General features: G+C 38.0%; 1 protein-coding gene and 1 long non-coding RNA gene across 7 annotated transcripts; both read right to left on the bottom strand.

Annotated features, from left to right (window-relative positions):
• Positions 1-6,619: 6,619 nt before the first annotated feature.
• LOC144667179 (uncharacterized) lies at positions 6,620-15,305 on the bottom strand. Of its 3 annotated transcripts, XR_013573293.1 has the most exons (4): positions 15,210-15,305; positions 12,152-12,241; positions 7,601-7,773; positions 6,620-6,782 (listed from the first exon to the last, which is right to left on the bottom strand). It is a non-coding gene; the product is annotated as an uncharacterized LOC144667179 (long non-coding RNA). The 3 variants fall into 3 exon arrangements; XR_013573292.1 differs by lacking the exon at positions 15,210-15,305 and having other exon boundaries at positions 7,597-7,782; positions 12,152-12,459; XR_013573291.1 differs by lacking the exon at positions 15,210-15,305 and having other exon boundaries at positions 7,601-7,782; positions 12,152-12,459.
• A 1,409-nt stretch (positions 15,306-16,714) lies between these two features.
• On the bottom strand, positions 16,715-25,637 carry LOC144667397 (carboxypeptidase A1-like). Of its 4 annotated transcripts, none has more exons than XR_013573309.1 (11): positions 25,415-25,637; positions 24,387-24,500; positions 23,571-23,655; positions 22,455-22,679; positions 21,805-21,906; positions 21,214-21,318; positions 20,267-20,374; positions 19,328-19,418; positions 18,243-18,528; positions 17,421-17,511; positions 16,715-16,907 (listed from the first exon to the last, which is right to left on the bottom strand). XR_013573309.1 is itself a non-coding variant. In XM_078528792.1 (11 exons), the coding sequence occupies exons 2-11, from the start codon at positions 24,476-24,478 to the stop codon at positions 16,720-16,722; spliced, it is 1,290 nt and encodes a 429-aa protein (XP_078384918.1). In that variant the 5' UTR covers positions 24,479-24,500; positions 25,415-25,637; the 3' UTR covers positions 16,715-16,719. The 4 variants fall into 4 exon arrangements, 3 of the variants coding, with proteins under 3 accessions (XP_078384918.1, XP_078384920.1, XP_078384919.1); XM_078528792.1 differs by having other exon boundaries at positions 18,326-18,528; XM_078528794.1 differs by having other exon boundaries at positions 18,326-18,528; positions 24,387-24,496.
• Between the last annotated feature and the right edge of the window lie 512 nt (positions 25,638-26,149).

Here is a 26,149-nt window from a genome sequence, read left to right as displayed (position 1 = left end):
TCATCCCATGTATCTATGTATTGCGGTATTTTGTAATTTTTTGAGTGATTTTTGGGGATGTTTGGCAGGTGATAGTTTTTTTAAAAGAATTAGTAAAATTTAGACAACTAAGAAATATTGAAAATTTATTGTGAATTTAACATTGGAATTTGAAGTTAGAAATTGGCAGACGGACACCAAACAGTCCCGTGACATCCTGGAGTGTTTTTGCATGGGGGTCAACTGTGTGATGATGTTTCCATTTTTTTCTTCAATCCCCACTGATAAAGAACTGTTGTTGGTGTTATGTTGGTGTTATCACATGTCAAGCCTTTAACAAGGTATGAAAGAACACAAGGATTTAAATTATTCTGGTGCTCAATTTTTGCGTAACTAAAATTAATGTTACTCAAATTCCTGATGGATTCTGTCTTAAACTGTTACGAGCTTAGTATTTCCAAATTATTGCATGTCAATGTAAGGCAAGACAAGACATGCCTTGGTTCTTATGTAATTCTCTTAAAAACACATAAGATATTGACTATAATTTTGTCTGTGCTATGGCAATTCACAGTGGGGTGGTCTTGATGTGTCTTTAACTTGTAGACTGGACTGGACTAGTAAAACGCGGACTTGTAAAACGCCTCTAGACACTTCGAATTCCTTGGCCACAATCATCTTACGGCTCTCTTCAATACATAATGTCTCAAAAAAACAGTAACCTCAGAAAGAAGTCAGAAGTAAATAAGGTCGAAAGACCGAATTTGAACATATAACGGCAAATGTTCTAATGTCACGAACGTAGGAGTCGTGTAGGCCCGTCACCTTTATTTACCACATACTGCCCCCAAATTAAAACAGTACCCTCAGAAAGAAGTCAGAAGCAAATAAGGTCGAAAGACCGAACTTAAACATTTAACGGCAAATATTCCAATGTCACGAACGTAGGAGTCGTGTAGGCCCGTCACCTTTATTTACGATTGACTGTTGATTTCTGGACGGGCCCCGTTCTACCTCGTGCGAGCAATACAAACGACTGCACTCAACAGACGTCAAGTAGTGGAAAGAAAGAAACATATGCACACAACTCATAGCATCAATCCCGTTGTTTTAGTAGGGGTTTGCAGAACGAACATGTGCTATACTGCAAAAACATCTCCACGCTAAAACAGACCATAGAGTGCTCAAAAAAGCTAGAAATATGCCGTCGAAGAAACACACAAGAGCTTCAAACACAAATTGTTTCGCTCGCTAAACCGTTTAGTTTCCGTTTAGTGTCCGCGTTCTACAAGTCCGTGCTTAACAAGCCCTCGTTTTACAAGTCCGCGTTTTACAAGTCCGCGTTTTACAAGTCCGCGTTTTACTAGTCCTCGTTTTACAAGTCCGCGTTTTACTAGTCCGCGTTTTACTAGTCCGCCTTTTACAAGTCCGCGTTTTACTAGTCCGCGTTATACTAGTCCGCGTTTTACAAGTCCGCGTTTTACTAGTCCGCGTTTTACTAGTCCAGTCCAGTCCTCGAAATACAGTATGCCAAAACTCCCCGCCCTCTAAAGATAAGTCCTTGACGGTTCTTGTCGTTTTTCGGTGCCTATTCATCTTCGGCATCTTTCTCATCCACCTCTCGTTCTGTCCTGTGTCTGTCATCACACGAAAGAAAAGCTGATTCTCAAAAAATCTGCCACAAAAGGAAATTGACAAAAACAATATGAAAACCATATATCGAAAGTTTCTTATTCTAAAATTTTATCATACGTCTTAATTCAGAGCTACAAAGAAGTTCCTCCTTTTGAGTTATTGATACTGTTCTTACAGTACCTCTTTCCACTAGCGAAATTTTACAAAATTCCTTCGCGGCGAAAAAGTAGCGCGAATCCAGAACAGACTCCAATCGAGAGTGGGTTAATTCTAGATTACTATTAATTAACTATTACAACATTCATTTTTAAAATAGTTTCCCAAGCCGACTAAGCTAACTAAACGTCGAGTGTATCTTTCAGTAAACAAAACATGCCGTTATGACGCCGGAAATCCAGCTCACGCATACTATACCCCGTGACTCACGCAAACCTCCGACTTACGTGCTACTACAGTCATTCCTTTCTAAACATTTCTTTTTGACCACCACCGTACCTTTCTACCCAAAAAACTCATGAAACCGCCCGGTTTTAACCTGTTTTAACCTTTCAAAAATTAGAGCGTTCGAAACTAAATAAGATCCGTAATCACAAACAACATACAGCCGTTTACCAGCACTCTTAAAAACTCCTGAAACCCTTCAAAATCAGGCAAAATAAATCTATGAAATAACCTTTATCAATGTTTCTTATTTTTTATTCAGTTCTATAAAATGCCTTTCATACACTACTGTCAAACAAAAATTTCAATTTCCTCAAAGTTTCAAGACAAAAGAATAACAAATATTTCGTTTTCAATGTAATTTGATTAAGCCAATATTATCACGTCTAAAAATACTTCAAGCAATTCAGTGAAAACCCGTTTTTTTTTCGTATCAACGAAAACCACTTTCGAATAATCAATACATGAAAATAACAATAAGATCAAAAGGAAGAAAGGAACCTTTCTAATTATTTGAAGACTTTCAAAGCCGTGATATTATGCATCCAATCCGCGATAAAATTTAATTACAACAAAATCCAAGTTCTCATTTTGAATTCCATTTTTTTCAGTTGATACCTTTATCCAACTTGTGAAAAATTCCATTCAAGTTCCTATTAATACTGTACATTCCCAATGTTTTGCTCAGGTCTTCAGAAGCGTCTTACTAACCAAATCTAAAATAATTCCAAAACATGCTGTACAAACATTCTACTCTTTGTGACAAACGACTTGACGACCAATTGTTCGAAATGAAAATCGACACAGTTCTTCCTAAATAAAAAAAAAGTTTTACGGCGGAGTCAGGCTCAAAAAATATACCGCAAGATCACACCCCCATTCATAGTCAGAAACCAGCAAACCATCTAGTTTGCTAAAAAAAACACTGCGTGACATCAATGACGTTACCTTTTTCATTTACAAAAATAACTTTAACTTGTCAAAGTAAGTGCAATTTCACAATGGTGAATATATCGGCCCAGTTCTCGGCCGGGTCCAGTTCTCGGCCACTTTGTGTTAAACGCGTTTTTTCACACTCCAGTTGAATCAAAAAGAAAAGGTATTTCCTTCAAACGATAGACTGATTCATGTGCTTTAAGTATCTTGAGTTTGATCGTTCAATTCGATATAGAAAGCTCACACGTTGAGTTTACGCGGAGGTAGTTGTTTGTTTACGGCTCCAAATTCATGGATGTAGTTAAATTCGTATTTTATCCAAAAGCCCCCACCATACGAGCTAATTTTTGGCATGTGAAACGTAGAATAATTCAGCTTTCTGCTTTAGTTAACTTTTCGTTGAACCGTTGTATTTTTTGGTCTTAATTTACTTCGAAATTTTTTCTTGCGACGTTTGCGTATTTGCCAGTTCTCGGCCACCCTGCTCGCTATCACAGCTTAGCGCTTGGTTTTTAATATAATTTCATCTGCTGCTGCCAGAATGAAAGAAATAAATGTTTTAAAAATAAAGTTCAATCTTATCTCTAAGTTTTGAGCTGACTCTTGTCTTGTCTATTATTTCTACAACACCTAAATATTTCAAGACCTTTTCACTGCAAAATAAACCATCTAAATGCACGGGTCACACAATGCGGTTTTGCCAGAACCTGCACATAGGCAACTAGGCGCGTTAAAATCCTTCTTTTCTAAAGTAAAACAAAGCATCATAAAAATAATTTGGGATCGATATAGTATAAATAGGTTTACAGAGTGATTTTATGACTGTGAAAATTAATTGAGCATTTTTTTACAGATAATTACGCACACGCTTTTTAGTGGCTGAGAACTGGGCCAAGGTGGCCGAGAACTGGGCCCACAAATGGAGCTTTTATTTTTATTATTGCTCGGGCAAATTAATTTTTGACCGGTCGATAGCTTTACACCAAAAAGCTGAATAATTTAGCTAGCTCTGGGAGAAATTTCAAGTTCCTGCGGTTCTTCTGAGGTAAGAAATACAAGTTTACGTCAAAAGTGGCCGAGAGCTGGGCCAAGGTGGCCGAGAACTGGGCCCACAAATGGAGCTTTTATTTTTATTATTGCTCGGGCAAATTAATTTTTGACCGGTCGATAGCTTTACACCAAAAAGCTGAATAATGTAGCTAGCTCTGGGAGAAATTTCAAGTTCCTGCGGTTCTTCTGAGGTAAGAAATACAAGTTTACGTCAAAAGTGGCCGAGAACTGGGCCAAGGTGGCCGAGAACTGGGCCCACAAATGGAGCTTTTATTTTTATTATTGCTCGGGCAAATTAATTTTTGACCGGTCGATAGCTTTACACCAAAAAGCTGAATAATGTAGCTAGCTCTGCGAGAAATTTCAAGTTCCTGCGGTTCTTCTGAGGTAAGAAATACAAGTTTACGTCAAAAGTGGCCGAGAACTGGGCCCCATACTGTACTTTGCACCGTAAGCTTTTTTCTCTGTCCTTCCGCCGAAGCAAAAAAACACAACCTGATTACACATTAACCCAAAAGTCGACCAAGTGTGCCTGCAACGATTTCCTGTCAAAACTAAAATGAAAACCATTGCGGTATGCGTCACCCGTAGCGGTTTTGTAGCAACCCCGAGCTATCCCCGTCTTTTTGGCCGCGCCAGGAGACTACGCTCTAGGACGACCAAAGGGTAAACCTTAAATCGGCCACGCCCGATTAATGACCTATACGGGGAGGCTCCGTCCGAAAGGGGTACCTTTTTCAGGCTTCAGGTATATAAAAGGGTAGGGAAATCTGTCATTTGGCATGTCTCTTAGGTATATGATAGGGGTACCTTTTTTCAGTTAAAGGTTTACGAAAGGGGTACAATATTTGTCAAAAATGGTATATAAAAGGGTAAGGGGTTAGAACTTGGGGCGGTTCCTCCCCGTATAAAACTTTTTTGAGTACCCCCCTTCCCCTCCGGGTAGTAAACTCAAGGCAGTGTGGTATAACTAGCAAGAGGCAAGACGAAGTACTTGCTCTAGATTTTAACCCAAATTAAAAAAATGCATTGAGGTGGGAAATAATCCCCAGTTGAACGTAAAATTCCGGTTATAAGCCCCCCGCTTATAAGCCCCCCCCCCCCGGTTATAGGCCCATCAACCTGAAAACAAAAAAAATACATCCGGTTATAAGCCCCCCCCCCGGATATAGGCCCCCCTCTACCGGATGACAGTACTGAATAGGGCTAAATGTTGCTTTTTTGTGCGTTTTTAATCTTTTTTAATCTAAGTTTTTCGATCTAAGCCCCTCCGCTTTTAAGCCCAACCAAAAACCCTTACGAAGTTGTATAAGCCCAAGGCTTATATTCGGACAATAGAAAGCAAGGGACCGCGGACGAAAATGCTGCTGTGTACGTAGGAGCTGGCGACAGCTCTGATCAGCCAAAAATAAAAATACAGAGACAAGAAAAGCAAGGCTGACACTACGTAGAAATGAAAAAACCTTAACGGGACAACGACATGATAGAGTCCAAACTGAAAGTCAAAAATGCAAACTCTGGACAGCTGTTTCGACCTGATTGGGTCTCTTCAGCAGAGTGTATGTCGCACAGAATAGAACAACCAGCGCAAAGACAGTTGTCTATAAAGTGCTCGTGGTAATGACAATCCGGATGGGCTCAAATTCAAACACTCGCCCATTGATCACAGCCGCGTGGCTGTTACTCAATAGGTCAAGAATTCGAAATATCATGTCGTTGTCTCGATAAGGAAAGTGAGAATAGACAGAACTATCCTTACACTGAAAACATGGACAAAACCATGTGAAAAATAACACTGCAAACATGGGCAAAACCATGTGAATTCTACGGTACCTCATGAAAAATGCTGAAAAAGGTGTGTCAGAGCTTTGAATTCTAGATTTTAGAATTTTCTATCTAGGGCCCGCTAGCGGCTCGTGCCTTCGACACTCACTCAGAACTTTTGCTTCGTCTACCATGTCAAAAGTCTGGTTACGGTCCTGAAACTCCGATCCGATCAGGCTAATTAGTCGGATCGTAGACTGCATTCACTTCATTCAGTCAGTTTTTATTCCAAAACTCCTTACACTTGTGCACATGATGCAAAATAAAAAGCGCGGTGCCATTTGAGCGACTCAGAACGCAGGGGGTTGGGGTGGGTAAAGAAAACTAGACAAAAAATAACGGCAAACAAATAAAAACTGACAAAAATGCAAACAACAGAAACAACTGTGAACAGACTTCTGGCAGGCTATAAGTAAGAGACAAGTTAAATGTGAACTAACATCCTTAAAGGGTCTTGAAGAAAATAGCGTAAAATTCTGTCATTTCCTAATCACAGTTCACAAAGCGCATGAGTGATACACAAAGCTGCAAAAAGGCCGACTGTTCTTTTTTTTGTTTTTGGTAGACAGCAAAGCGCGAAGATATTGTTTGCCATCAGGCTATAAAATCAGCAACATGGAATGTTAATTTTGGCTGTTATCTTGTTTGGATTATTTAAACTACTGCGCTATATTTTCGTGTCATTGGGCAAATTTATTAACTAATAGTTACTAAATGTTTTTATTTTTTGTTTTTTTACCCTGTATTAGACAACCAAAAAAAATATTGTACACATAGTCTACTTATTTTCTTTTTTAATGTTATGGATTCGCGCCTCTAACAACTAGAAAGTAAATGATAAACGAAACGCTTGAATGCCATGAAAACAGCCATAGTTCACAATTTGTGAAGATCAAGGGCTATGAGACTGCGTCTCCCTGTAGGGAAAATAAATTGAAAAATGAAGCAATAAGCTGTTATTACGGCGATCAGTGTTTGACATAATAAAATTTGGTTTGTATCTGATCTTAAAAAAGTTGGTAAAATTAAAACATAAAACTGAATTTTCGGTAACTCTCTGTTACCTTCATCAGAGTTAAAATTGGTTCAGTTTTTGCATAATAAGTATTTTATACTTATGTTGTATTTTATACTGAGTTTCAGTCGACTGAGTTTCAGTCGGGACCGATCGGCGATGGAGAAATTACCTGCAATGAATCACGCAACTTAGAACTGGCGTTTGCGTGACTGCATCCTAAAATGCAGCAGATAGACAGGCTTTTCGATCGAAAAATCAACTCGACCTAAAGAGCCCACGTGTTTGAAAGCTTAAAAGCTTTCTAATTTTGTCTAATTTCTTTTTTTTTTTTTTTCGGTGTGATACAATTTTTTAAAAACGCTTAAACGCTGTTTTGCTCGGAGATCAGTTTGTAAATGCCATTCAACTGGTTCATTTATTCAAAATTATGAACACACCAAACGTTTTAAACCTTATTTTTACCAACTTTTTTAAGATCAGATACAAACCAAATTTTATTAATAAGCTGTTAATTCTGCAGCGATCGTGTGATTAATAGGTACTTAAACAATTTGACAATCGTTACGACTTAGAGAGATTTTAATCTTCTTTAAATACTGATAACGAACGACAAAGTTGAAAAATTGCCCATATTTTTTTCAAAATGCGCTATCACTATTCTTTTACTATCAAATAAGGAAATAACTCGAGATCAACAAGTTAAGCTAAGTTACTTACGGCGAACTACTGACAGCGGCATTCCTTTCTGCATTCAATTTCTGCCCTTCCACTGCCTAAACAAAGTTTCATGCATTCCTCGGAGCACCTTCTTTTAGAAAAAGTCTTGCTACGCTCAACAACACCCCAGGGAGTGTTGTTAAAGTCAGCCTCGAAGCCTTTCTCGACATCTTCTGCAAGAGCTACAAAATAAACACGTTATTTTAGGTACTTTTCACCGAAACAAAAGTTTTAATATTATGTAATGTTTGATAAATGAGCAGCAGAGTTTTATCAAGTTTAAAACACGAGGCGCAGGCGAGTATTTTAGACTTGATAAAACGCGAACTGCGAATTTATTGAACGGCTTAAAAATGTTCTGATGTAGATCAACTCATTCAGTGCACTGATTTGGGGTTATTTTGGCCTAGAAAATTGGACGTAAAGTTTAGCCGTGTCTTTATCAGATATAAAGACACTCATTAAACATTAATTTCTTTTATATTTTCTTTATGAATTATTCATGAGTATTTTTAATGAAATTGAAGACATTTTTATAGCACGGCGTATGTTCCCTTAACTCGTATGCAAACAAAAAAATAACGTAAAAGCTCTAATATTGAGCCCAAGGGGTGTGTTTCTTCTAAAAGCTTTTTGAGGAGTAGAGTGGAGGTACATTAGAAAAAAAGCTTATTTCATATCAGTTGCGGTAGATTGCGCATATTAAAGAAATAAATAGAGGATAATACATGGTTGCGTGGAGATATGAAATTTATCTTCGAGTGTTCAAATCGATAGCTCACGAGTGAGCGCAGCGAACGAGTGAGATATCAGTTTTGAACACGAGAAGATAAATTTCATATATCCAAGCAACCATGTATTATTCTGTTTATTATATAAACCTACTAATAACGATGTTTTTTACGATTTTCCGAAGATTTCCGACCATTTTCCGAAGATTTCCGAAGATTTTCAAAATGTTGTCCGAAGGTTGTACGAATGTAAAATAGGCAAAATTGAAATGCTTTTTATCAAAGAACTGAAACCAACTCTGAACAAACAATGCGATTCCATCCGCGCAAAACTATTTGTTTAGGTCGGTTTTTCTTTTTAATTACTCTTATTGTTTCTGTATTTTTAAGTTTTTTAACCCTTTTTAACTTCATTAATATTTTGTCACTTATTTTTACATATTTTATCGCTTTTCAGCGTTCGTGACAATTTTGCCTATTTTACTATTTTAATATATTTATGCTAATTTTATATTTTTATTCGCACTTGAAAATGACCTCGGAGAGGTCGAAACGTCGTGATTTTATATCGCTAAATTTCATAACAAAATCTATATCCAAGAAATTACTTATCAGGATTACCGAAGATTGCCGAGGAAGATCCGAAGACGTTTCGACTTATTATCGATTTACTTTGGCTCATTGAGCATTAAAACATGGCAACTCTGCGAGCTGATTGGTCAACAATGATATCACGCATGTGTGGATATCATTTTTACCGAATGGTAATGAGGTTATGTTATGGGCCGCATTTTCTCACTCGAACACTCACTCACTCACTGGATTCTGATATCAAACCGCAATTAAATCATCATTAAACGAGAAACGTGCTGACAGAAAGGTCCTTTAAACGCATTCAGCACATGTCAATCAGAAACAAATTATTCTTCAACCTCGTTCCAGGGTCTCTCTCTTTCAGGGAACTAAATTGAATTTCACAAAACAAATCGAAAGAGGATCACTTACACTTATCCTCTGGCGATAAAAGAGAATAGAATTCGCTCAACGAAGCCTCAGAGCATAGGCTATCAATGACCCATTCACGTAAGAAAACATTCAAAGACGCGTTTTAGTGAACACAACATCCATGCACGTTTTTGTTTCGCGTCACATCATCTTCGTGTCACGTCATCCGTTCTTGATCTTTTTGAGTCATGCAGAAACGCGCATCTTTCTCTCAAATTTTATTCGCTGCTAAAAATAACGCTATACGTGCTGGCAGAAAAGTAAACATATTCACAAAACAAATTTACTTAATTCTAAAAAGGATCAAAGGTTACACTTAAATATTTTTGTGATAAAATACGGAATTCGCGCTATGAACTACATATAGTTGCGCTTAAACTGTTATAAAAAATTATTACGCTCGCCTTGTGACGTGTTTTAGTCAACACAACATCCACGGCACGTTTTTGTTTCGCGTCACGTCACCTCGTGTCACGTCTTCCGTTTTTTCGACTTTTTTGCTTGTTTTCAAGCGAAAGTAGGAGAATAACAGTTATGTTAGGGAAAATTTCACATTCTTGTAAACTCTCAAGGGATTTTTTTAATTTCTCAAGGGACTGTTTTAATTTCTCAAGGGATTACTTTCAGCTGTGGGTGATCACTTGCGATCTCGTGGAAAAAACGTGACTTGTCACATTTACAAACGTTATATAACAATTTTAAAAGTGACATGTCAGCTTTCTTATCTCAACGCACGTGTGTCTGAAAGGCGATCTATAAAAAGCGTCGCACAAACAATGGATTGCGTAACTAACGCTAAAACACGAATAAATAATCGCTAGCACTTACATCGTTTAAAAAATTACAAACGTCTAAAATAAACCATACCAAAAAAACTCGCTCTTTTCAAAGATATTTTTGAAGTTAAAACAAATGCAAGAGATGGGGGCTTCTTTTAGCTTAGGAGCGGTTAAAAATTAGGCCAAATTTGGTCGCTACAAGCGCCATTCTATTTCGTCATCAGCCTAGGTCGTTAGGGGCGTGACCTCTCGTTGACAGCAATGTTGCCTGAATCGGCTTTACAACATGCGATCGTATCGACGCAGTTCGAGTGGAATTTCAGTCAAAGACAGCAAAATTCTTTCGTATTTCATCTTCAAATATAATTCGAAAGCATTCACTGTATATATGGCTTTTGTTTAATCCTTCTTAAGCCCACGAAGAAGCTGTCTTGATATCCGACCCTCGCAGAGCCTAGACAAAACGCAGCTTGAGTGTATCGATTTGTTTACGCCGCAATTATATGCGCAATCTTTTCTCCGACAGTAGTCGGAAATATCCGTATTTTTTTTCGTGCTTTTTCGTCGCAAAAACAAAGCGTCGAACGCATATTTTGTTGTTTCATTTGCTAATTTCGCTGCCGTAATCGACTGCCTCGAAAGGTCCTTGCAATTTTAAAGTATAGAATTGTCAGATCTCGGCGAAATTTGCACTGTTTATTTGTGTAATGTTGAGGAATATGTGTATAAATACCCGGCGCGGACGAGCCATTTTTGACAAAATTATATGGCTGCATTTCCTCCGCGAAGGTAGGAAATTGTTAAACTAAACTACAAAGCAACTGAAGCAACTGTAATGATAAGTTCGAAGAACAATGCACAGGATAAACCTTCGACTCATACTTCATGCAAAAAAGTCGGTATCTCGAAGAGACTTTTTGAGTCGAGCAGATACACGAAGTGTTCGGGCGTATCTTTTCTCTCGAATTTTTTCTGCTGCTCAAAAATAACGCTATACGTGCTGACAGAAAAGTAAACATATTCACAAAACAAATATACTCAATGCTTAAAAGGATCAAAGGTAATACACTAACCGGTAAATATTTTGGTTGTGAAAACTGAATAGCGCTACGACCCCTGCGAGCACGAGCCATCAATGACGCAACTCACGTAGAAAAATAAAGCAAAGTGAGATTGCTTTACTTTATTGGACACTTATTTAGAAAAAAGCGGAGGTCGGCACTTCATTCATCGAATTACCATGATGTTGCTAGAAGAGCCTTTGATTATCAACACATGTGTGATACCATTTTTCTCGATTTGCTACCATTCGCTAAACCACTGCAGTTTATATAATAAAGTGGTCTATCTAATGTTTTAGTGGTACAGGCAACTATCTCTTAACGGACACCTCCATAAGGCGGACACCTGGTCTTGGTCACGTCCCAGCCGTTTTTCAGTCATTTTACTGTAACTAAATTCCCTCTAAGCCAGACACCTCTCTAAGACGGACAGTTGGAGTCGGTCTCGAAGGTGTCCGTTTCAGAGAGAGTTGACCGTATTTAGTAACAAATTTTCAGAAAAAGGAACTCTAAAACATGTGGTAAGAGCGTAAAGCTACCTCGCTTTCTTGTTCATTTATTTTTTTTAAAAAGTTGCCAGAGTGGTCCTTATACAGTAAACGACAAAACAATTATGCATTATATCACGCCAGCTGGTATATTTTAAAATGTTATGTTATGGCCAAATACTCCTTTGTGGCTTTACAGAGACGGAATTTGGCTTCATTTGAAAAAGGAGTTCTCGTTTAAAGAATTTTGCTGCACATCATGAAGAAAGAACGCTTAAAATTTGGCTAAGCCTGAAGATGTTCTTATTTTAGCCCAGGCATTTTCTTTAATTTTGGAGCAGATCTCAGACTTGACGTTTTTATAAAAATGGTTCTAATAAAATAAAAAGAGGTATAATAAAAATCGCGAGGAAGAGCAGATTTAAAGTTAATCCACTCTAAATCCAACTAAATAGCGGCATTTACATTTTGATCTAAACAAACTCACCTTGATCAAAGACGCGCAAGCTCATCACGACTGAAAACAGCAGAACAAGAGTGACAAAAAATACAGTCTTCATCTTTGGTGAATTTTATTCTGAGCACAAAGAGAAACAAGGCAATTTATTAGTTGAGTTCTCAATCAAGCGGCCGGGGAGTATATCATATCATATCGAGCCAGCCGGACATTAAAATCACTTTTAATACACGTGGGTATTAGCGAAAATATGGTCAATCAATGCTCTCGTAAACTGCTTGTAGTCTGTTTTTTTCCTCGAAATTCAGGAAGGGAGTTCGAGAAGAGGTTTTGCGATGCACGAGGAGGGGTTGGGACGAGACAAGAGTGCGGCACGCGTTCCGCTCCTTGAACTAGGCATAAATAGATTGTGCTCGGCGACTTTTGAGCAACTTTTAGCGTTTTGAGCAACTTTTTGTAGTACGAGCAACCTAGGGCCACTTTTGCCTTCCTTGGCAACTTTTGAGCAACAAATTGATATAAAACCGATCCAAACCATAAAAGGTCGTTTCATTTCGAAGGATTTTATTAAAAATAGTTTTATCAAAACTGATTTTATTAAAACTAAGGATATAATATACAATACTGAAAATGACAATAAAATAACACTTGCTTTACGCCCGCGAAATCTGGACAGCGGCTTTCTATCTAACGGGCGCTTAAATCCAACGGTTACTCGCTGCAACATAGAGCCTGCCGCCGGCCATCTTGGTATTTAAAGTGCGAGTAATAGACGCTGGGGCAACTCTTAGTAAACCTGCAAGCGCTTCAATTTCCAGAAAACGCAAAATTCACTCTAGAGAGCAAGCAACTTTTCTAATTAAATTTTGGTGGCAACTTTTTGATATTTTAGGTGATTCCACGGAATTGCATTGCACATCCTTGCTGCGCATACGTTTTCGCGTCATTTAGCGCGCGCACGAGCGCGCGCGCACACAGAACACTACGAGATTCCTTTCAGTCTACACTCGGTAGGGAAATAAATGGTCGTTTTCTCTTAAACGAGAACGGTGACCCCCATTTTTTAATGCATTAATTTAAATGTCATACGGTTGTCTACAATATACGCGATTTAAAGAAAAGTTTAAAATTCTACATTGAGATATTTTAATTTTAATGCCATAAAAAACACGTTTTTAGGTAGTGCCGTTAACGTGCGCACAAAGCAAAATCTTTAATTTCTTTCGTTATCTTAATTCCTGTACAATAAGAACAGTTTTTAATATAAGATCAAAGTCTATTTTGTTGAAATAGACTAATACTTTAATGCAAAAATGATTTTTTTTCTAGAAATAATAGTTCCCCATTTGAATTACTAGAGTTCCTAATATCTACCTCGCGGGTCGTATATTTACTATAATGCCCATCCATTTTACACAAAAACTAGCGCGGTGACCCCCATTTTTTATTTCATTTTTTTAATGCTTAAAACATAATTGTAACCTTGACCAAGTTTCAGAAAATTTTTTAATACTCCTTCTATTTCAGTGGAAACTTTTGGGCATATTGTGAAGCAACTTTTCCTGAATTTACCGGCACAATCTATTCATGCCTACCTTGAATCCAGAGCGCCCTGTCGAACTTAAAGATAAATGACGGGTTACAAGTAACTGAAATTAACACGCTCTAGCACGAATGTATCATATTGAAGCTATTTTCCCGTTTCAAAACTGAGGCCATTATTGCATGTGAGAGTCTCTGTTTACTCTTGTTTACTCGGTTTATGCCTCAGTGGTAAACTTAATTCCCTTCTTTTGCATAATTATTTTCTACTGATTGACTTGGTTTTTACCTCAGTGGTTTTCTTAATTACTAACTTTTGCACAAAACTCCTTTCAATTCTGTGCGTTTTCTGTTGCTTTTAAGGGAAACAAATCACACTTAAAGACATTATTTTTTGTATTCAGTGCCAAGTTTAAAAATTCATTTAGTTTTCGACCATGACAACGGCGGTTGTCTTACAAGAATTCAAAATTAACGTGGCCGCTTGATCATAAATTTTATGTATATATCATATAGTTTATAAAATAGAAAAAGATGAATGTTTCCTTTCTCTTCTCTTCTTTTTATATGTCAGTGTTATCATTATAAGATTCTGGCAACGCGAGACATGTCTGCTTATTATACCGGGCATTCTTTTAACTCTTGAGCGAACAAATTACACGGGTATAAGAGTAATTGTGATTCCCAGATTAGAGCCCTCTTGAAGAAAATAACAACCCAACTGGCTTTAAAAGAAGCGAGCTACAGGCTGACGTAGCTTTACTTTCGCATCTGTGAATGTGGCGTCTGAAGGAAAGCGTTCAAAATTACTCGTTTTAAGGAGGCAAGCGTGGCCGAGTGGTTTAGGGCGCTGGTGTTGTAATTCGGAGGTCACCGGTTCGATGCCTGCCCTTGCCACTAGCTGGATTTGTTTCTCGGTTGTCCCGAGTTCAAATCCTCGACCACGCTTTGTACTGATATAGCCAACTGGTCTGCCTCCTGCCAGATGGGATTTTTAACCTTGTCATGTTCATTTATAAATTATTTGTTTCCTCTAGATCTGTTTCAGTGGCATGCCTGTAAACTAGCTATCTCGTTGAGATATAAAGCTAAGTGCATGACCACTATAAACACATATTTTTTTTTGTTTTTTGTTTTTTTGTTACACTCCCGCAATTTCCAGTATCAATTAATAGCAACTGTGAAAAAAAAAAACATTACTGCCAAATTCTAATTCGATCGGGAAAATACGGCCCCACAAGCTTCATGAGCTTTAAAAAGACAGCCGTGTTTAAGTAAAGGTAAGGTAGGGTGATGTTAGAAAAATTCTGTTACACTATCAACGATCTAGAGTAAAACTGCAAACGATGAAAGCTGATTTAATTGAAAACAACGACACCTAATAAATACGTTTTAAAATAAAAATTGCGCATCGGTTTTCGCATTTTCCACGATTCGCGTTATTAACGGTTGGGTCAGCCTTGATATAATAATAATAGTATGTCACGTTAAGTCTGTCCAAAGAAACAAATTTGAAAACTAACGTTGGGACTTCAACTGATCTTACCTGATTTTTCTCCGGCAATGATACAGCGTACAGGCGTACAGGGTACTATCTTGAGGACGGTTATTTAATTCAAGTGATGATGGGGAATATGCTAAAATGTGATCTTTCTAATACTTTGTTATGACATCTGGAATAAGGTTATTGGTTGCCTAAGGGGATCGGGTAGACCCTGTCCCAAGGTCTCACATGAATGGCTCGTTCCTTTCAAGAGAACAATGCCCCTTGTCCAAGAAATTAACAACAGCAACTCCTACCTACAGTAACCAGGTATATTTTTTCATCGCTGATCCCAAATTTTAGCTGTAAATTTTGACCCCTGATCCTCAAAATGTGGCAACATTTGATCCCTGATTCCATTCTGATCCCATCTGATTGGCCGATCCAGATCCCATGACTTGTGACCCGGGATCCCGGGTCCATGATCCCGATCCCGAGGCTGTGATCCCGATCCCAAGGCTGTGATCCCTGATCCCATATACCTGGTTACGACCCTGGCAGAGGACCAGTAGAATAAAGCATTCAGGAATCATGTAAACAGGCCCATAGACTCATTTCAATTCTGTGCGTTTTCTGTTGCTTTTAAGAAAAAAAAATTACACTAAAAGAAATTATTTTTTGTATTCAGTGCCAAGTTTAAAAATTCATTTAGTTTTCGACCATGACAACGGCGGTTGTCTTACAAGAATTCAAAATTAACGTGGCCGCTTGATCATAAATGTAATGCATATATCATATAGCTTATAAAATAGAAAAAGATGAATGTTTCCTTTCTCTTCTCCTCTTTTTATATGTCAGTGTTATCATTATAAGATTCTGGCAACGCGAGACATGTTTGATTATTATACCGGTCATTCTTTTAACTCTTGAGCGAACAATTACACGGGTATAAGAGTAATTGTGATTCCCAGATTAGAGACCTCCTGAAGAAAATAACAACCCAACTGACTTTAAAAGAAGCGAGCTACAAGAAAAAGAAACCGATTTAACGTCCTTTTATCTGGGCGTTTGATTGGGATCAGGGATTTGCAAAGAACTCCCCGTTACGGGTCAAAAGGTGTCGGGGTGATTCACAAAGCTGCAAAAGAGAGCCAACTTTTGAACACAATTCTCTTACATTTTTTTAGTAGACAGCAAGGCACGAAGATATTATTTGCCTTCAGGCTGTTAAATAAGCAAAACGGGTATACTACACTAGAATCCCGATTTCTCCCGGTTTCTCGTAGCCTGCGAATACAGCCGCCTCTCATTCGCCCGGCCCAGCAACTACGTGCGAATGAGAGGCGGCTGTATTCGCAGGCTAGGTTTCTCGAAGCAATTGTTGCTTCCCCTGGAGGCCCGAGAAATCGGGGTTCTACTGTTTATTGCCAAGGACAGGGGTATTGGTAAAGTTTCCAATACTCAACGTTTTCTTCTAGCTCTTTACTCCTATTGCTATTGCTCATGTCGGTATTTTACATGCATTCCAATATATGTCATGATAAAGATTTCAAAGATTAATAACGTAGTCCTATTAATCCTTTAATTTCATGCTCAAAATCATGGCTTTGATTCCTTCAAACGCTTCCTTCGCCGTAGGTACTATAAGATTACTGGGAAGAAGAAATCCGTATTCTCCAGTGTCCCTAAGCTCCATCGAGAACGTGTAGCGCACACGTAAATGGCCGTAAATGTAGTCCTTCGTTGTTCCAGACTCGATATCTGTAAAATGACACATGAAAAAAAGATCAAGTCTATATTATTGACACAGTACTTTGAGTCCCCGGTCCTCTTCCGCTAAAGCCTCTAATGTGTGACAACGAAAGTGAATGCTACTGAGTAGTACTGTCATGTGTTTCGGTTTATTATGCTGTACAAAGTGGTTCTAACGTTTAAGTCTGTGGCTAAACCCCTAGGGTGTGACCATTAAAATGAAAGCTATTGAGCAGTACTTTCATGTGGCAGTGTTTATTAGCTGTACAAGTCGGTAGTGAGTAAGCATTCAAATGAAAGCTATTGAGCAGTACTTTCATGTGGTACTGTTTATTATGCTGTACAAGGTGGTTCTAACTTTTAAGTCTGTGGATGAACCTTTAGTGTGTGACCATTCAAATGAAAGCTATTTAGCAGTAAAATCAAGTGGTACCATTTGTTTTTGAAACACGCATTTAATAAGAAAAAAAAACGAAAAACGTTAACATGACAACATGTTTCGCTAACTAAGTCAAGACCTACACATGATGTCCGATGCTTGTCCAAATGTGTAATTGGTGTTTTCGCCTCCCTGAGTTCTGATCGCATCTACCACAGCCTTACCAACCCGCATCTGAAACGGTTATAAGCATTTTCGTAGTGAGTGAAATTAAACGAAAACAATGCCATCCTGGCTACAGTAGAATCCCGATTTCTCGAGCCCTCGGTTTCTCGAAACTCCCGATTTCTTAAACCAATTTTCGTTTTCTTTGGATAGTACTTCTCTGTAATTTTACCCCAATTTCTCGAAGCAATTTTCGTTTCCCCTGGAGGTTCGAAAAAATGGGATTCTACTGTATTTTTAATAGACTGATGGTATTTCACAAAAGTTTGACTGAATAGGGGATTTCTGGCAGTAACTTTCTTGCATTTAGATATCATCTTATCTATCCTTCTAGTTACTAAATTCATGTTATACAAATCGAAGTTTAAAACTTATCATATCCTCTATCCAAGGTACGTAGGGGACCTTAAACGCGGTAAAATTTAGAAGCTTTTATTCTTATGAGAGGGTGGGTTTTAAAGAGGATTTTTTTTTATGACGTCATTTTGAAAGCAAAAAAATCACATCTGACCAATCACACCAAAGACAAATGACGTACGTGATTAAAGCTAAAACATGCAATTGGTGTTTAGCGCGGGAAAACGCACATAAACAAGTGCTTTACTGATGGAGGTAATTTATAGCTTGGATTTCAAATCAAAAATATAACTCAGCAAAGTAACTGTTTTGTTTCCAATCTGTGTTTCTGTGAGCCATCAGAACCATCAACAGTTAGAACTAGTGACTTGCGTGACACTAACCCTGCTAAATGCGGTAACAAAGTTAGAGTCACGTAAGTCCCACAAACTTGCATGCGTGATCTGTTATCAGCTATTCTCTGTACCAGTTCCTCGTAGTCCTTGCTCCGTCTCTTCGTATGTCCCCATGGAAACATCAAAATTTGACTGTAGGAATGAATGTCAAGATACCCAACCAATCTCTGCCCTTGGGGCTTAAGGAAGTTTGCAACACCTTGGACTTCATTTTCCGACATTGCGGCACGTCCATGGTAGATTTGACTGCAGGGATGGTTACTTGCTCCAGTTGCTGAAAAAAGTTGAAATGAAAATAAAACAAAGTCGTCAATCGTAAGGTTAAGTCTGCATACGAGCCTAGTAGCATAAAGCGATTAGGAGTATTTATCCTCCCCGTGGATGAGATGCCAGACCATCGCAGGGCTATACCCCCAGTACTACACACACAAGTGAATATCGCGCGCGCTGATTGGTTCACTTGGAGGTGATTAGCAAAGTACTAATCACCTCCGAGCAGCTAAAGAGAAACAATCTTCCTTTGCGCGTCGCTTTGTTTACCGAAAGTGATGTTTTGGTCCGCTAGTTATTCAACTTGTGTGGTATATCAAGGAGAAGCCACGAGCCAAGCGGCCAGAGCTTATCTCCTTTTCCGTAGCATTAAGCGGCTAGGAATATTTCTATTCCCTCCTGAATGGGATGCTAGTCTATTGCAGAGTTCACTCCCCCAGCATTATGTCTTGCCAAAGGACACAACAAGGTGTCCGGTCAGAGCTTGAACCCGAACCGCCCGATCCGAAGTCCAACGCGCTAACCATAGGCCACCGGGCCTCACGCAAAGTCGTCAGTAATCGTCACAAAGAAGGAACAATGAAAGCTCAACATTAAAAATATATATATATATAGAACAAATGCTTTAAGCTAAAATTGCGCGAATTAGAAATAGACTTCGAGTAGTTTAACTTTTTTTTCTATTCCTATTCCCCCAGAGGAAAACCAGGAATTAAGTCAGATCAGTCAGTCTATCTATCGTTATTCTTCAAATCCTCCACGCGCAAAATGACGTTTGTTTCTGGTTGCGTTCTAATACGTACCACCCCAACCGAATCCCCAGTTCCGGTTGAGATCTGTTCCCACACATTTGGAGCCTGGGTTCAAGCTTCTATTCTTCCTCCACATACGATCCTGTACACAACATAAACTACTTTATTATAATAATTAATAATAATTTATAATAATAATAATAATAATTAGAAATATCTCAAGCAATCAGTATTTGCATTAAGTGCATGTGTTCAATTAAATGAAACCACTGATGTAGAGTCTATACGCTAAGTTTCTTCTGTGAAGAAAGCAAAAGTTTTCACTTAACCTCGCGTGTACCGTAACGGATTTCGTGCTTTGCTCGTATTCCTTTGATATCTCTCTGCTTCTTTCGTAGTTAGCTTGTACCCCACCCACCCCGCTTCCTCCTGTTCCCGTACCTCTCTTACATTTGGCTCGCACGTACCTTTCTGATAGCGCTCTCGAACCTGGCTCGCTTTTTGCTCGGTTTCGCTCGTATTGTTTTCGTAGATTACTCGTACCTCGTTCGTACCACTGTCGTGCTTCTCGAGTCAAGCTCGTACCACTCTCGTAACTCGTTCGTTTTAAGCTCGCTCGAACCTATTTCGTTTTTTACGTTTGTACTTCCCTCGTACCTCGCTTGCACGATCTTGAATAGCCTCTGAACAGGCTCTCCGGTCGAGGATTCGGCGAAAAGGAAGCAAAAGAGAAAGGAGGGGAGGGGAGAAGGAGAGTTTTATTCCTCTCCCAGGTCTTTAATCAGATGGGAGCCTGCTCGCAAGCTAGACCTTGAACTGTACGTTCTCGTCACTCGCTTTTTCTCCGCTCGTTCTCACTGGTATTCATGTCGTTCTTCGCTAACTCCTATTTCAACAAAACTGACTAACAAATTCTTTCCACTTTGTCTTGCTAAAAATCTATACATACAATGAAATACTATTATTCGAAGGTGTTCGCTCTTTTCCTACCTTGTCCCAAGTGTACACATAACCGTCCACATTAAAAACCGGCATGACGACTAAATCCACTTTGTTTAACACTTCCTGCACTGTGACGTCACCTTCACGGGAGGCTAACTAAAACAATTAAACGCATCAAAGTATATATGATTCGTTTTCCAACTTCCTTTGAATTTTAATCTAAAACAGGTGGTTTCACATTAAACTCAAACACCTTCAAATATACTCTATTTGTCTTAAAAATAAGCAACTGAAAAATTGTCCTGTCAAAGTATAAAAATATAGCATGATAAATTTTGTATTAACTGAAAAACTCGGAAAAAAAATTCCGAGTACCATCTGGTACTCGGAATTTTTTTTCCGAGTTTTTCAGTTAATGCAAAATTTATCATGCTATATTTCTACATAAAGACTCACTTGGGCGGCGGGATGGTTGCATCTCAAGTATGCTTTAATGTGACTGCGCGATGCAGTTATGAGTCCTATGTATGTGTACTTGTACTGATTTGACTATGTGACTGCGTGATGCGGTTCTAGTCAAGACCCACATTTCACCCTTGCTCGCCACAGAGTCCCAGTAGCTCAGTGGTAGAGCATCCGTCCTAGAACACGGAGGGTCGTGGGTTCATATCCCATCTGGTACTCGGAATTTTTTTTCCGAGTTTTTCAGTAAATGCAAAAAAAAGTATAAAAAGTTAGAATTTTTTGTAAACGAGCAGTAGTGTTTTCTCAGGTTTAAAGCCACGAGGCAAAACTGAGTGGATTTGAATCTCAGTATGGCGTAGTGGAACTACTCAGCAGGCACGTGGTTAAATAGCGCTATCAAATGGGGAAAATTTTCACTACTTTTATTCACAAGCTTTTGAATGATGTGTGAATTTCCTAAGTTGTTTATCTATTTGTCACTAAAAAAATGTGTGATGTAATTTGAAACAAACTAAAAATCCCTGCCTTACCTGATGTATAATGTACATGCATGTTGCTGGGGTGACCCATTCTCTGGCATGGATTCCACAGTTTATGAATACCAATGGCTTAACAACCTCTGGAGTTGACTGAATCTAAACAGAAAAGTGATACGATTTGATCAGTTAAGACCCTTTGAAACCATTGCGTCCTAATGACAGAAGAAATTGTGTTTGGCCTTTTCTTCAGGACCAGTTAAGTGATTGAATTATTGTGTAAATTGGTAGAAATAAAAGTGAATTATAGCTAGTCAAAAGGATTACTCTGATCTGAACTTTAAAGTCACTAAATTTTCGGTGGCCTCTGTCCACCTTCATCAGAGTAAAATGATGTTCGTTATACATTAGCTCAGATCAGATCAATCCTTCTAATTATAATCAGTATATCGATCGCCACAGACAAAATACAGCTAGTCAGTTTTATAGTAATTTCGAAGACTTCATATGATTGAGGTAATTCTCGACATAGAACGTTACGTTTATAAAACACAGCAAACGCATTTGTTTTCCATTTTTTTAAAATTAGTTTTCACATAATGAGTGAGCTAATATTTTAAGTGAAAGAAGCATGTATAATTTCACCTCAACAGCGTACAGTTGTCGCCCTTCATACGACTCCCCAAGCGTAAGCATGCGAACTCTTTCTTTGTACTTGGTAGCGGTTTCTTTAAGCTGGGAGAAAATCTGGAATAAAATAAAAAGATTTGGTGCATTGATTATGATAAGGTGTGATTTAGTGTTTCATATATTCAGAACCTATTAAGCAATTCTACCATATACCATTCACAATTCCGAATCTTGTTTGGTAAACATTCGTTGATAATTTTCCGGTCTTTTTATCCGATAGGAAAGTAGCGCGAACGCTCACAGAAAAATTCGCACAATATTGGAGAATTCCAAAATCAACTCGTGTAAAAAATTATAATAATAATAATGGGAATTTGCAGTGGCATCTCAACATTGTGGCACTTCCGATCCCACTGATTCCAGGTCGAATTGGAATTTAGTCGTTTTGGTTTTTGTGGAGGAAGAAAAACCGGAGAACCCGGAGAAAAACCCTCGGATCAAGGACGAAAACCAACAACAAACTCAAGACGCCGGGTCTGGGAATCAAACCCGGTCCCACATTGGTGGGAGGCGAGTGCTCTCACCACTGTGTCATCCCTGCTTCCATAAATTATACTTTTTTGATCATTTTAATGCCAGACGTGATTCCCATATAAGGTACCTACCTCGTTTAATGTATGATATTTCTCAAACCATGATGAGGTTTCACGTTTTCCTCGCTGGTGCTCATTTTGTTGCTGGTCAATAGCGGACTGTAAGTTTGGTATTTGAACTTTGAACTTTACGCCATGGCTTGTCAACAATGAGGTGACGTTTGCATAAATGTTTGCCGGGGACAGACGGATATCTATTGCTGTTCCTTCGAGCGATGGCTGTGTCCAAAAGTCAACCTTACATAAGAAAACATAAGAATAAAAATAACACATTATGTCACGGATTTTAGCCAAATTTTGACATGGGAAATGACCATCAAATTCGGTCAAATTTAAAAATAACCTCTTAAAACAATGAAGTAACATTTCAATAATACAGCAAATACAAAAGAAAGTACGGATGGCCAAAAGTGACGAAGATTGAAACAGATTGAGATATGGGTTTTTGAAATGATGTTGGGCTGAACAGCTTTCAAAGTTAGTCTAGTTTTCTTATGACGCCCGGGAGACACATTTCGTTGCAGTGAAGCTGTGGTTTTGTCATTAAGACCCATAGAGTTAATTTCTTTGCAAACATTACAAACATTAAGTTTCACAGCAAGTATTTGGCAAAACTTAATAAAATAAACTTAAAGCTGATTTCCAGTCCGTACTGCGCAGACTCGGGGTTTGTTTACGTTTTTGTTTTGAATTCGTTGAAACGTTACACTTCGGTGACAGCATACATGACGGTTTTTAGTCCGCCATTACAGTTCGTTTCGTTCAAGAATTTCCGATGAGCTGAAACGTCGGTTTGAAATAGCATCAAGGTTCTTCTACTCGTTATTATTTGTTCTGCAAGGATATCTGGCGTTAATAATGAAGAAAAAGGTAAGTTTGTCACGGAATTTTTAGTTTTGCTTGTAAACATTCCCTTCGTGTGAGGCTCACATAAACATTGCAGCTGAGATTGCGCAGTACCGACTGGAATTCATCTTTAACTCAGCCGTGACATAGTCCCTTAAAGTGTAAGAAGGTTAATCAATCAATCAATCAATCAATCAATCAATCAGCCAATCGACCAATCAAAATCAGTTTTCAGGCGCAAGAAGTCGTGAAACAAAAACAGATAGCCTTACATGTACTTACGTCTTCATTGCTAAATTGGTCTTGTAGTGAAACTAACAAGTTGATATGAGCTTGTGTCTCAGGGACTACTCGAATAACTTTGTGTCTGTTAATAAAAAAAACATGGAAAGAAAAACATTAAAAATATACTAGTAAATACATGTAACAACCGCTTAAGTAGGCTAGTACGTAAGCAGAAACTAAAGAGCAAACTGCGATCATTTCATGGATGTCTTTTAGTGAATCTGTGGTTTTATTTGTATGTGGAATAGGTATTCTGTAATTTTAAAACCGAATAGGCATTCTGTAATGTTAATACCGAATGAGACCAATTGATTACATCAATTTACTGTCAAAAAGAAAAATTACCTATTTAATTTATTTCACGAGTCCGACACAATATTCTCGACGTCCGATCTGTATGTGTATTTACAATGACTCGACTTCGGCTCGCCATTGTGAATATCTATACAGATCGGCCGCTCAAACTGTATCTATCACATAAATTCATAAAAAAAGGTTTTGTGCGGGGGGGGGGGGGTATTTTAACTTAAACCTCCTAAAACCTTATACTTTTTAAATTCGTACGTTTTGGTCTAAACGCCTTCCGCCGCACGAAAACTGTTTTTAACTACTAACTTATTTTGGAGAACGCTCCTTAAAATGGAGATTTTTGAAAACACTTGTAAACGTCTTTGTGTCGAAAACTATGTTACATTATTGCTTTCACTCGTTTTCAAAATGTTCATGAAACAGATGAACAATTTTTCAATAATAACCGGACTACTAACATTATTACATGGAATTTACGTTACAATGTAAACTGTAGAAACTTACCCAATGAAGTATCGCTTTGTATCAAGACCTTTGGCTAGACACGTCACTAACAGAAGACTTTCAAAAGCCAAGACGAAACTGTCACTTCCCATAACTTCCTCTTACTTGGTCTAGCTACGATTATATTTCATAATTGTAAAATAATAAACATAAATGTTTTTTTTTATCTCAATCTAAGCAGCCTTTATTAATACCAACGTCGAGAGAAGGTTGGTGTATCTTAAAGCTGCGAAAAAGCATAGTTGGTTGAAACGTCTGTTACTGGCATTGTATAAAATAGTTCAGTTGGTGAACGTGGGAATTAAAATTTCCTGCTCAACATTCAACAGAGATAAAGTAGTTTGTAGATTTAATGAGTTAAAATAATGGTTATGATTTTTTTTTAGCAAAATCAGCCGACCAGCGACCGAAAGAAGCGAATGCCCAGCTTCAATTTCCGTTACCAACAGGAAATTGCAAACAGTATAAAAACTTCAAATTGGCGTTTTCAGTGTTAATACTAAAATACAAAATCAGCCGACCACGCAACCAAAACAAGCGAATGCCGAGCTTTATTTCACGTTACCTACAGAAAACTGCAACGGCATTAAAACGTTTGGCGTTCTGTTAAAAAAAAAAAAAAAAAAAAAAAAAAACACGAAAATGATTTACATTAGCGGCACTTCAGAATTTCAGAAAATAATTTTCCCGGATAATTTTTCGAAGCATTTGATTTTCAAGCGAAAGTCGGAGACGAAGAGATTATAAGATATTTAAAAGAACATTCGCGACCTTTGCTCGATATATATCTAAAAACACATCTTCTTACGTGTAAAACAAACTGAACAAAGTTAAGTACAAATAAAATTTCGAAAAGCTTCCGTTTTTTGTTGCTTGTATTAGCTTATATTAACCCTTGTGACCATCACTTTGGTTTTGACTGGAGCAATCTGTTTACAACATTCTCGCCGAGTTTAAATTGGCTTGTTTTCTCTTGACAGGCTATAGTTTGATTAATTAACTTCGAAGTTCAAAATAAAGTACATTACCTTTGCAAGTGCATGCTTCTGATCACATCATCTTCAAATCTTTCCGTTTAAAAACCGCTTCAGTTATGGTCGTTAGCTTCAGGTCTAGATCTCTTAACTTGAGAGTTTAAGGAATACGTTTTCAATTTGTATAACGAGATAGACTGGATAGAACAGGCGAATCTTATCAGATAAGATAGGCAATTCCCCGCTACAGAAGAATAATAACATCACTTCAAGCCGAGTGCATTATATATATTTGTACAGTACATTGTTATAAAGGTCGCCTTTTTATGCAAGCGACACGAGCTTAGCCAAAATTATTAAATTCACAGTTAGAGTTGTCTCATTGGTTTAGCTAATGAGTAGCTGCAAAAGAAGGGCATTCGTTTGTAGTCTTAACGGCATTTCAATATTGAAAACATTCTGAGGAAAATTAATTATCAATGAATTAGTGAAAAATCCAAAAGTGATTTTCAGGATATACTTAAATCACTGCTTGATTCAACAGAGTTAACAGAAAAGTAATTAAGACATAGTTAAAAGGTCGGCTTCTTTCATAACACTGTAATTAGAAATTAGCCAGATGTTCACTTCACATACATTCAAAAAGTGAATTTAAATTAAAATTAAAATGCCTCTTGCCTTCATGGTTTCAGGCAGGAAGCCACAGATGTGAACGCGATGTGATTATCAATTAACAAATTTTTAAATTTCTTGCTGTTTTATAAACATTGGGTACACAAATATGATTCA

The sequence above is a fragment of the Oculina patagonica genome, chromosome 10 (assembly GCF_052425735.1).
Source record: "Oculina patagonica isolate OP01 chromosome 10, crgOcupat, whole genome shotgun sequence".
NCBI lineage: Eukaryota > Metazoa > Cnidaria > Anthozoa > Scleractinia > Oculinidae > Oculina > Oculina patagonica.
This window is presented reverse-complemented; position numbering and strand designations above follow the sequence as displayed.

What these genes read in the sequence shown, in the direction of transcription:
- LOC144667397 (XM_078528792.1), bottom strand. Translation starts at nt 24,478, where the DNA reads ATGGGAAGTGACAGTTTCGTCTTGGCTTTTGAAAGTCTTCTGTTAGTG. An exon ending in ACCAATTTAGCAATGAAGAC is followed by an intron (nt 22,680 to 23,570) that starts GTAAGTACATGT and finishes TTCTTATGTAAG; the next exon opens with GTTGACTTTTGGACACAGCC. An exon ending in ACAAGCATCGGACATCATGT is followed by an intron (nt 16,908 to 17,420) that starts GTAGGTCTTGAC and finishes GTCATTTTACAG; the next exon opens with ATATCGAGTCTGGAACAACG.